We start from the raw sequence: 12,773 nt of genomic DNA, 5'->3' as shown, positions 1-12,773 counted from the left end.
TCAAATTAAACAAACATAAGACAAAGGTGTTGGAAAAAAATCTCACGGTGGGGGAAAAAGATAGTTTTCAAAGAGAAACTGGTTTGGAAATTACTAAAAAGGTAAAATATCTGGGGGTGAATTTAACATCTAAGAATGTGAACCTATTTAAAGACAATTATGAGAAATGCTGGGCCGAAGTGAAGAAAGATTTCGATATATGGTCAAGATTGAGACTTTCCTTGTTAGGCCGAATTGCTGTTATCAAGATGAATGTATTGCCGAGATTGTTGTTTCTGTTCCAGACATTGCAAATTTTAGATAAGATGGACTGTTTCAAGAAGTGGCAGAAAGATATATCTAAATTTGTCTGGCAGGGCAAAAAACCCAGAATAAAATTTAAGATTTTGACTGATGCAAAGGATAGAGGGGGCTTTGCCCTGCCGGACTTAAAACTTTATTATGAAGCAGCGGCTTTTTGCTGGCTGAAACCATGGCTACTTCTTGAGAATACAGACATTCTGGACCTGGAAGGTTATGATAATAGTTTTGGTTGGCATGCATATTTATGGTATGACAAGGTAAAGGTACATAGAAATTTTAAAAACCATATTGTTAGGAAAGCATTGTATAATGTATGGAATCGATATAAAGATTTGCTTGAAAGTAAAACCCCCAGGTGGTTGTCACCAATGGAAGCCAAGGCGGTAAAAAGACTGAACATGGATACAGAGTGGCCAAAATATTGTGAAATTATAGAATATGATGGTGAAAAGTTGAAACTACAGAGTTTTGAGAAATTGAAACCTAAAGTTCGAGATTGGTTACATTATTTCCAGATCAATGAAACTTTTAAGCAGGACAGAAAACTAGGATTTCAGAAGGAGAGGTCAAAGTTAGAAACAGAATTGCTAGAACCCAATACCAAGAATTTGTCTAGAATGTATAATCTGCTGCTAAAATGGAATACACAGGATGAAACGGTTAAATCAGCTATGATTAAGTGGGCACAGGATATTGGTCATGATATTATGTTTGCTGACTGGGAGCAGTTATGGACCACAGGTATTAAATTTACGGCATGCAGTGCCCTGAAAGAGAACATAATGAAAATGATCTATAGGTGGTACATGACTCCAGTCAAGCTTGCAAAGATATATCATTTGCCCAATAACAATTGTTGGAAGTGCAATGAATGTGAAGGAACTTTTTATCACCTTTGGTGGACCTGCCCAAAGATTAAGGCCTACTGGGAAATGATCTATAATGAAATTAAGAAAATCCTTAAGTGGACATTTGTAAAGAAACCGGAGGCTTTTCTCCTGGGCATGGTCGGCCAATTGGTACCAAAGAAAGATAGGACCTTTTTTATGTATGCAACAACAGCAGCAAGAATCCTTTTGGCGAAGTATTGGAAGACTAAAGAATTACCTACTCTGGAAGAATGGCAGACCAAGGTGACTGAATTTATGGGATTGGCAGAGATGACCGGCAGAATTCGTGACCAGAAGAAAGAGACAGTGGAGGAGGACTGGAAAAAATTTAAAATCTATCTTAAAAATTGTTGTAAAATTTCGGAATGTTAAGATGTCAAGGGATTGGATACAAAGAATTACAGCTATAAATTGAAATTTATAAAATAGAATTTTTTTTTAAAGAGAATTAAATATAAAAATGGGATGAAGAATTGCTAAAAATTTTTAAAATATGGATGCAGGGAAGGGGAGGTTTGGGGAAGTCGTGTTATGTTTATTTGTTTTTTGTTTATGTTGTAAAATCAATAAAAAAATTTTAAAAAAAAAAAAAAACAAAAAGGAAACCTTCCTCCCGATTGTCAATATTAAGAGGATGCCAGCAAGGTTGAACCTTTCTGTAAAAAGGGATTTAAATCAAGCCTTCCTGACTAGTGGTTTAAATCAAGTCTGACTGACTGATTTAAATCAAATCCACCCTGATTATAATGCTGTATAATGCCCACCCAATCCTTACAAAGAGTAGCCTTTCACAAGCTTTCATCCCTTAAAAGCAAACACTGTTAATATTTTTAACTGCCAAGGAATTTCACCGAAGATGGACTTTGTGCCCTAGCAGTTTATCAAATGAAACTCTGCTACACGAGTCCGCTCTTTAATAAGCATATCTACACGGGTCAGTATTTGCAGGACAATGCTAATAAAATCGATATAAAGTTGAAAATAAATGCTATCCTTTCCAGAAAATAAAACACAAATAATGACAAGTTACATAACATCAGAAATGCCAATTGCTATCTGCTTAGGCGAGTAAGGCAACACATAACATGCTTAAATTACAGTGGTACCTCGGGTTAAGAACTTAATTCATTCTGGAGGTCCGTTCTTAACCTGAAACTGTTCTTAACCTGAAGCACCACTTTAGCTAATGGGGCCTCCCACTGCTGCCGCCGCCCCGCCACCGCGCAATTTCTGTTCTCATCCTGAAGCAAAGTTCTTAACCTGAGGTACTCTTTCTGGCTTAGCGGAGTCTGTAACCTGAAACGTCTATAACCCAAGGTACCACTGTATAACTGATAAATTGTCAGAAGAAAGAAATTTATTTTAAAAATGGGCTTTAAGTAACCAGCCTGTGACTTTATGGTTTCAGCTTGCGGTGTGCTGCCAGATTTGATATACTGTACCTTTAAAGTTTCTTACATTGATCCTAATTATTTGTTATTTGATACATCTGTGAATAACCTTTTAAGTTCTATACATTGGTTTTATCAGCATCAGCTAGCTACACTGGTTAGTAAGCACCGATCCCCAAGTATTATATTTACCTGTATGGATATTCTAAAAAAATTACTTGGTGTGTATTCCTAATTTATTGTTTATTCGTTATTTAATATACAGGTTGCTTCAGCACTATTTGAAATGTTAACTCATTACATTGACTATTATTTGGTGACGGACTGATATCTATTTTATTTGGAAATTGTAAATTTGGGGTGACATTCTACTATTAATAAATGCATTTATTACATTCATTAACCACGTGTTGTGGCTGTATTGAAGTAGACAAGTAAGGAAACACACATGATGTTTAAATTATACAACTGATAATCTAGTTTTCGTGTTGGTTTTATGCAAGTGGTTTTTAACATGAAGCGCCCCGAGAGCTTCAGGGATGGGGCGGTGCAGAAATAAAAGAAATAATAAATAATAACAAACACAACGCCACACACTGTCCATCAGCATGCATCTAGATTCAGGGGGGCAGCCGCGTTGGTCGGACACAGTCGGAATAAATAAAAAAATTAAAAATGGTCCAGCAGCGCCTTTGAGACAAAGTTTGTTCTTGGTATAAGCTTTCGTGTGCACGCACCCTTCTTCAGATACACGGAAACAGAAGTCCCCCGACTCTTATATATAGTGGGAGGGTGGGGTGGGGTTTTTCTCAGAAGGGTAGTAGGAGATGAGTGATTTTATGGTTCCCAAACAGAAGCGTAGTAGGACTACAGACCTGCGCCTCCATAACTGACTTTTTCTTAATCCTTGTATGCATTGATAATAACACTTGGCTGTCGTGCGTAGGCAGACTTCTTCAGATACACTGAACCAGAAGTCCCCAGACCCTGATATATAGAGGGAGGGTGGGGTGGGGTATTTCTTGGAAGGATAGTAGGAGATGAGCAATTTTATGGTTCCGGAGCCCCATTCACAACCTGAGCAGAATGCAACCCACGTCTGCGTGTGTTTAGTGATTCGCCGCTTCTGCGCATGCGCGTGACGTCATTTTGAGCATCTGCGCATGTACGAGCGGCGAAACCCGGAAGTAACCCTTTCCGGTACTTCTGGGTTGCCGCAGGACGCAACCTGAAAACGCTCAACCTGAAGTGTCTTTAACCTGAGGTATGACTGTAGTAGAACCAAATCATTTTTTATGTAACTGTAAAAACTACTCTGAAAATTTATTATTTTTGAAAAATGAAAATGAAAATCCTTATTTCCTGATGAATAGCCTTTGGACTCGAATGTCAGTTAAATAGAAAACTATCTTTAGAAAGAGGTTTCCTCCAAAAGCATTTTATTTTAAAAATCTGATTTAATTTTTTTAAAAAATCCGATTTAAATAAAAAAAATCTTTTTTGACATATATATATTTAAATCATTGCTTTTTATCCACCCTGATCTGTTCCATTTGCAGGCATAGGTCATGTATAAGTTAACAGTACAGAAGTCAAACTGATTACTAAGAAACGGTTCCGCAGATATACTGACTTACTTTGAAAATCTCCTTATGGGGCTAGGAGTTGGGCTTGGAGGCAATCCATTACTACACACAAACATTTGCAGGGAGGGAGAGAAGCATTGCTAGGAAAGACAAGCACAGCATTGAAAAGCACCTGAAATGATGTTTCTGTCGTTAGAAATAAGAAGTTTTATCAACATATCAACACCAGCGAAATTAACTGAAATGCATAAAACAAGGAATCGTTGTTGGAAACGTAAAGAAAAGGAAGGTACTTTTAAACTGTATGTGGTGGGTCTGTAAGGAGGTGAAAGCTTTCTGGGAAATGATTTATAATGAACTTTTAAAAAATGTTAAAATATATATTTATTTAAAAAAAACAAACCAAGAAGCCTTCTTACCAGGCATTGTAGGTAATGAAATACATAAGCAAGATAAAAGACTGTTTTTATCTGCAAGAACTGCAGCAAGAATATTATTAGCCCAACGAAAGAAGAGGGGCAGACGAAATTAATGGACTATGGCAAGCTGGCGAAACTTGCAGGGAAAATTCGGAACCAGCAAGACCAGACATTCCTGAAATATTGGAATAAATTTACAGAATACTTGAAAGACAATTGTAAAAAACTAACTTCGCTAGGAGGGTTGCCAGAAGTTTTGTAAGGTGGACTTTATTCATTATTGCAAAGTGTAAAATGGTTGATTTATATTTAGGATTTAATAGTACCGTATAGGACTAGGTTTCCCCCCTAAAAAATAGTGTCCAAAATTGAGGGGCATCTTATACATGGGGGCCATCTCCCGCCATTTTCTTAAATCTGAGTCCCTAAAAATAGGGGGCATCTTATACATGGGGGCGCCTTATAGACAGAAAAATACGGTAATTTAAAAATGGTCAATTTACAATTTGGATTTAATAGTACTGTATTTTTCTGCCTAGGGACGCAGGTGGCGCTGTGGGTAAAACCTCAGTGCCTAGGACTTGCCGATCGTATGGTCGGCGGTTCGAATCCCCGCGGCGGGGTGAGCTCCCATCGTTCGGTCCCAGCTCCTGCCCACCTAGCAGTTCGAAAGCACTCTTAAGTGCAAGTAGATAAATAGGGAACGCTTTATAGCGGAAAGGTAAACGGCGTTTCCATGTGCTGCGCTGGTCTGGCTCGCCAGCTGCAGCTTCGTCAAGCTGGCCACATGACCCGGAAGTGTCTTCGGACGGCGCCGGCTCACGGCCTCTAGAGCGAGATGAGCACGCAACCCTAGAGTCGGACACAACTGGCCTGTACGGGCAGGGGTACCTTTACCTTTATTTTTCTGCCTATAAGATGCCCCCATGTAGGAAATACCCCCTATTTTGGGGAAATCCGATTTAAGAAAATGGGGGGAAGACGTATCTGTGTATAAGACGCCCCCAAATTTTTGACATTTTGGGGGGGGGGGGGCTAGTCTTATACACAGAAAACCATTAGTCAAGGAGGAGGGAAGTCTCCGGCTGTTTTAGCCAAATGTTTTCTATGTTATATATAAGTTGAATGTTATGTTTAAAATGTTTGCAAAAAACTAATAAAAATGATAGGAAAAAATGAAGTTTTATAAACATATTGTAAAATATTTATCCCTCCAGTTCTGGACAGAAGCAACCAGAAGATTATGAATGAGCTTATCGGTCCAAAAGATCTGAGGACTCCCGAAGACCACTAAATATCATTTAGTTCCCGTATAACAGGCACGTCCAACAGGTAGATCACGATCTACTAGTAGATCGTGGGGTGTTCCTGGTCGATCTCTGGTCCCTCAGGGATCTCTCCCCCCCCCCCCAATAAAATAGCTCAACAACTACTGCATCCTCAAAAAAGCTCAACCACTCTGGCTTCCTAGCAAAAAAGTGGGCCATCAAATTAAGTTCCACTATTGGACTGTGGATTCAGGACCCTCCACTGTGTTTTATATAATCAAGTTTTGATTATGTTCTGTGTATCTCGCAATGCTCATTCATTTCCATTCATTCGTATATTCTGTTCCCTTCATTCATATATTCCATTCCCTTCATTGATATATTCCGTTTCCTTCATTCATATATTCCGTCTCCTTCATTCATTTGCTTCCGGGGGGGAAAAGCTGCACAACTTTGATCCACCCAACAACAATGGGTAGATCCCGGCCAGTTTTTTTTAATACTGTGAGTAGATCGCAGTCTATCGGGAGTTGGATGTCCCTGCACTATCGGACTGCGGATTCAGGACCCTCAACTGTGTATTATATATAAGTGACCTTTGATTATGTTCTGTGTGAATCACAACGCTCGTTCTGTTCTGTTCATTCATATATTCTGTTCCATTCATTCATATATTCCGTTCCATTCATTCATATATTCCGTCTCCTTCATTCATTTGCTTCCAGGGGAAAAGGTCAACCACTTTGGCTTCCCAAAAAAAAGCTCCACAACTTTGATCCATCCAACGACAATGGGTAGATCCCGGCCAGTTTTTTTTATACTGCGAGAGTAGATTGCAGTCTATCGGGAGTTGGGCGTCCCTGCTGTATAGAAAAGTCTTCCCACACTGCCACCTCCCTTGCGACTCCTAAACTGAGGAAGCTCTCTGGCGTACCTTTCCAATCCCCCTCGTGGGCGAAGGTGCCGGAGAGATGGGAATGAAGTCTATCCTCTTTGGAGACGAGGATTTTTCTGATTTGTCCAAGTCGTTGTCACTCTGAGAACACAAAAGGGTCATGTTGACAGCCTCATGGGGCTGCGCTGCAAAAATCTCAATGAAAAAGAGCACAGCCAATCACTTCATTCCCCACTCTAAGCTCACTGGTTAAATTAAATTAAATTAAATTAAATTAAAATATTAAACATCTGTAAAAAGATTACCAGGCTCAAGCTTTCTTCCCATGATTGGCTTATCTGCATTGCTGTTTGGACTTCCCTAAAACACAAAAAGGCTCATCAGTGGTGACAAGAGAACACAGTCGCTGCTTCTTCTTTTTTACAGCAACTGAATACAACAACTATACTTTGCAAAGGCATATGTGGAACATTACAAAGAACAAGTTCATTTTCTGCAAGTACTGCTTCTTAAAGTTGTCGCGTCTGACACTTGTATTTGTAAAGACATACATGGAACACAAAAAGCTTTTATTTGGACATTACCTTTAAAAAAACTGATTCATTTGTACATACGTGGAACACAAAAGCTTCTATTTGGACATTACATATATAACAACTGATCTATTTGTATTTCCCGTTCTAAATGTTGGTCCTTAATTGCTTCTACTCAATTAATGTGAAAAGAGTTATATTTATATGATGTATAAATAATTTATATAGTTAAACACAGCCAGTTACGTTGTGGGTATATTTGCTCCTTTTTTTTAAGACAGCAGTTCAGTTGCGCCTACCTTTCATGTGCCGCTTCTCTGTTCATCAAATCCACTCCTTCCTCCTGGAGTACAAGAATTCACAGCTTAGTTCTTAATGACTTCCTGCTCCGCAAAATATCACTTCCTATATCAACCATATATCCTATATCAGGCATCGGCCAACTCGGCCCTCCAGATGTTTTGGACTTCAATTCCCATCATCCCTGTCCACTGGTCCTGTTAGCTAGGGATCATGGGAGTTGTAGGCCAAAACATCTGGAGGGCCGCAGGTTGGGGATGCCTGTTTTGGGACTACAACTCCCATCATCCCTAGCTAACAGGACCAGAGGTCAGGGATGATGGGAGTTGTAGTCCCAAAACATCTGGAGGGCCAAGTTTGGCCACCACTGCTGCATCCTATACAGCCTTGTGCAAATGAACTGAAACAAAGAATATTTTCTATCTCACTCGCTATCTGGAGGGCCGAGTTGGCCGATGCCTGTCCTATATCAGCATAATCTGATATATCTTATATCATAGGTAGGCAAACTAAGGCTCGGCGGGCGGATCCGGCCCAATCGCCTTCTCAATCCAGCCCGCGGACGGTCCGGGAATCAGCGGGTTTTCACATGAGTAGAATGTGCCTTTTTATTTAAAACGCATCACTGGGTTATTTGTGGGGCATAGGAATTTGTTCATTTTTTAAAAAAAATTATAGTCCAGCCCCCCACAAGGTCTGAGGGACAGTGGACCGGCCCCCTGCTGAAAAAGTTTGCTGACCCCTGTAATATCCTATATATCCTATATCAACAGAATCTGATAAATCCTATATCCCAGTGATGGCCAAACTTGGCCATCCAGCTGTTTTGGGAATACAACTCCCATCATCCCAAGCTAACAGGACCAGTGGTCAGGGATGATGGGAATTGTAGTCCCAAAACAGCTGGAGGGCCAAGTTTGGCCACCACTGCTACATCCTATACAGCCTTGTGCAAATGAATTGAAACAAAGAATATTTTCTATCTCACTCGCTATCCTGTACTCAAAACAAACATGAAAAGCCAGTTGGTCATTGTGGTGTCGGAAGCCTGCAGCCAATAGGAGGAATGATGAGCTCGCCACAATCTATTGAGGTTCTACGAAAGACAGTTATTCCAGAGCTGAGAAAGAGGTATCCTGACGGTACTGAGATATTGCAGCAGGACCTAGCTCCCTGTCACATATCGAAAGCGGCGAAGAAATTGACGACAGAGCAGCAAAGACAGATACTTGATTAGCCAGGAAATTCCCCCGACAATCCCATGGAGAATTGGTGGGCTATATGCAGAAAGTCGCCTCTGCGCTGTAAGACTGTGCAGCTATGCAGAAGGTCGAGTGTGGTGCGGGGATCTGAAAATCTACAGCATGGGTAGGCAAACTATGGCCCGGGGGCCGGATCCGGCCCAATCGCCTTTTCATATTTTTTTTTATATAAATATTTATTAAAGTTTTTAAACATAGATGCACAAATAATAAACAATCTTACTTCTGTCACAAACATAGTTTCATCACTTCTTTGGACTCCCTCACGTCTCCCGCTCCCATTTACATCATTAAAAGTTTTTTTTCCAAACAAATTATCAACTTGTTTACAATCTCATATCCACTCATTCAAATATAATCTAGCAATTCTTCCAAAAATTTTTTATATTTTCTTTAGTCTCACTTATCATCAAATTTAAATCTAATTTAGTGGTGGCCAATTTTTTATAATCTAGCATCCTTCTTAACATTCAACCAAATTACAATGTTTTTGTAGATACATCTTGAATTTCTTCCAGTCTTCCTCCATTTTCTCTTCTCCCAGGTCTCGGATTCTGCCAGTCATCTCGGCCAGTTGCATATAGTCCATCAGCTGCATCTGCCACTCTTCCAGTGTGGGTAGATCTTGAGTTTTCCAGTTTTTTGCGATGGGTATCCTTGCTGCCGTTGTTGCATACATAAAGAATGTTCGGTCCTTCTTTAACACCTCCTGGCCGACAATACCCAGAAGGAAGGCCTCTGGTTTCTTAGTGAAGGTATACTTAAATACCTTTTTCAACTCATTATATATCATTTCCCAGAAGGCCTTCACCCTAGGGCATGTGCACCAGAGGTGAAAGAATGTTCCTTCATTTTCTTTACATTTCCAACATTTATTATCAGACGAATGGTATATTTTGGCAAGTTTAACTGGGGTCATGTACCATCTATATATCATTTTCATTACATTTTCCTTCAGAGCATTACATGCGGTGAAGTTCAACCCAGTGGTCCACAACCTTTCCCAATCCTCAAACATAATGTTATGCCCAATGTCCTGCGCCCACTTTATCATAGCCGATTTAACCATTTCGTCTTGTGTATTCCATTTTAACAGCAAGTTATACATTCTAGATAGTACCTTAGTCTTTGGTTCTAACAATTCTGTTTCTAACTTCGATTTCTCCACCTGGAACCCTAACTTTTTGTCATTTTTAAAAACTTCTTTAATCTGAGCATAATGTAACCAGTCTCGCACCTTATCCTTCATTTTCTCCAAACTCTGCAATTTCCAATTGTCTCCATCTTTTTCTAATATTTCCCAATATTTTGGCCATTTGGCCTCCATATTGGGTCTTTTTCGGGCCTTAGCTTCCAGAGGCGAAAGCCACCTTGGAGTTTTATTTTCCAATAAGTCTTTATATTTTGTCCAGACATTGAACACTGCCTTCCTGACAATATGGTTCTTAAAGGCCTTATTGATCTTAACTTTGTCATACCATAAGTATGCATGCCAACCAAAAGCATTGTTAAAACCTTCCAAGTCCAATACATCAGTATCTTCAAGAAGTAGCCAGTCTTTTAGCCAGCAGAAAGCTGCGGCTTCATAGTACAGCTTTAAGTCTGGCAGGGCAAAGCCCCCTCTTTCTTTCGCATCTGTTAATATCTTAAACTTAATTCTGGGATTTTTGCCCTGCCAGACAAATTTAGATATATCTTTCTGCCACTTCCGGAAGCACTCCGTCTTGTCCACAATCTGTAGTGTTTGAAACAAAAACAACATTTTTGGCAATACATTCATCTTAATAGCAGCAATTCGGCCTAACAAAGAAAGATTCAGTTTTGTCCAACTGTCCAAGTCTCTCTTAATTTCAGACCAACATTTTTCATAGTTATCCTTAAATAGACTCAGATTTCTAGCTGTTATGTTAACCCCTAGGTACTTTACCTTTTTAACCATAGTTAGTTCTGTTTCTCTCTGAAACCGTTCTGACTCTGTATCTGTCAAATTTTTTCCCAGCACCTTGGTTTTCTGTTTGTTTAATTTAAATCCCGCCACCCGACCAAAGTCCTGAATCAGTTGTAATACTCTTTTCGTACTAGATTCTGGCTCCTGCAGGGTCAAAACTAGGTCATCTGCAAAAGCTTTGAGTTTGTATTGTTTCGCTCCGACCTGAATCCCTTCCACCAACCGGTCCCCTCTGATCATGTTCAAGAGCACCTCCAGAACCGAAATAAATAACAGAGGGGAGATCGGGCAGCCTTGTCGTATTCCTTTTTCAATTTTGAACTCTTCTGTAACCACATTGTTAACTATCAATTTGGCCTTTTGTTCTGAATATATTGCATCAATCCCATTCTCAAACCCCCGTCCCACTCCCATTTCTTTTAGATTTCCCTTCATAAATTTCCAAGAAATATTATCAAAGGCCTTCTCCGCATCTATAAAAATTAGGACTGCTTTTGTGTTTATATCTGATTGCAAAAGTTCCAGAATGTCAATAATGTTCCTTGTATTGGCAAACATGTGTCTACCTGGGAGAAAGCCTGCTTGGTCTTTGTGAATTACCTCGTTTAAAACTCTTTTAAATCTACTTGCCAAAACATCTGCAAATATTTTGTAATCCACATTTAAAAGGGAAATGGGACGATAGTTCTTGAGTTGTGTCTTTTCAGTTTCCAGTTTTGGTATCAATGTGATAAAGGCTTCCTTCCACGATTCCGGCGCCCTCTTCCCCTCCATAATTTCGTTACAGACCTCCATCATTGGTTGGATCAAATAGTCTTTTAATGTCTTATAATATTTGGAAGTCAAGCCGTCTGGCCCTGGAGATTTGCCCAGTTGCATGTTCTGAATGGCTTGTTCAATCTCTTGTTGTGTTATTTTGTTGTTCAGGATTAATCTGTTTTTTTGTGACAACTTTGTTAGTCCATTTCTTTCCAAAAATTGTTTCATCTCAACCTCGTCTTGCGGCCCTTGAGTATATAACTTTTTGAAGTATCTCTGGAAGCACTTTCTAATTTCCATGGGGTTCTGAATATTTCTTCCTTCGATTTCTAAATTTGTGACTGTATTTAATTTTTGTCTCTTCTTCAACTGCCACGCAAGCAGTTTCCCACATTTATTCGCCAATTCAAAAGTTTTTTGTTTCATTAATTTAATCTTCCACTCTATTTCCTGGTTTATCAATTCAGAATATTGTGCTTGGTAAAGTTTAATTTCTCTCAGAATTCATATTTATCTCGAAGTAATCCTTCAAAGTTTTTTGGGCCTTCTTAATAATCTCCTGGTCTCTAAACAAGTTGTCATTCATCTTCCATCTAAAGGAACCGGTTGGCAATAGTGTCATGTCCATCTTCAGCGCATTATGGTCGGAGCAGGTCTTTGGGCAGATTTCCACTTTTCTAACCTTGGGTGCCAGACCTCTAGTTATCCATATTTGGTCGATTCTTGTCCAAGTCAGCTGGGCTTCAGAGAAGAATGTTCCTTCTCTTCCCAGGGGGTTCTTGGTTCTCCAAATGTCAATCCAGTCCATATTGTCTGTCATTTCAAAAAAAGTCTTTGGTAGTCTGCCGTCTTTTGTAACATTTTGGTTTTGTGACTTATCCATGTTAGTCGATACGACCCCATTCATATCTCCCATCATAATGATGTTGTTGTAGTCCAGATAGTCCAGCATAATCTCATGCAACTTCTTATAAAATTCCGATTTCCCGTCATTTGGTGCATAAATTTGTAGTATCAGAATCTTTTCTCCTTGATGTTGTATCTCAATTGCTAAAATTCTTCCATGTTCATCTTTGAATAAAAATTTAGGTGACAGGCTCTCTTTTGCATATATCACCACCCCTCGCTTCTTTACTCTGTCCGAAGATATAAATTCTTGGCCAAGTCTTTTGTTTATTAACACCTTTCTATGGAGCCTGGTCACATGTGTTTCTTGTAA

General features: G+C 39.5%; 1 protein-coding gene across 1 annotated transcript in view; it reads right to left on the bottom strand.

Annotated features, from left to right (window-relative positions):
* LOC309333224 (PABIR family member 2-like) overlaps window positions 1-12,773 on the bottom strand; it is a 50,012-nt gene that overhangs the window by 18,913 nt on the left and 18,326 nt on the right. Inside the window, 4 exon segments of the mRNA XM_081846649.1 lie at window positions 4,222-4,310; window positions 6,792-6,893; window positions 7,058-7,112; window positions 7,585-7,628. Of these exon segments, the coding sequence (XP_081702775.1) occupies window positions 4,222-4,310; window positions 6,792-6,893; window positions 7,058-7,112; window positions 7,585-7,628 (290 nt within the window).

The sequence above is a fragment of the Podarcis erhardii genome (genome assembly GCF_964252035.2).
Source record: "Podarcis erhardii genome assembly, chromosome: W".
Classification (NCBI taxonomy): Eukaryota; Metazoa; Chordata; class Lepidosauria; order Squamata; family Lacertidae; genus Podarcis; species Podarcis erhardii.
The sequence above is the reverse complement of the archived record's forward strand: the minus strand, read 5'-3'. Positions and strand labels throughout refer to the sequence as shown.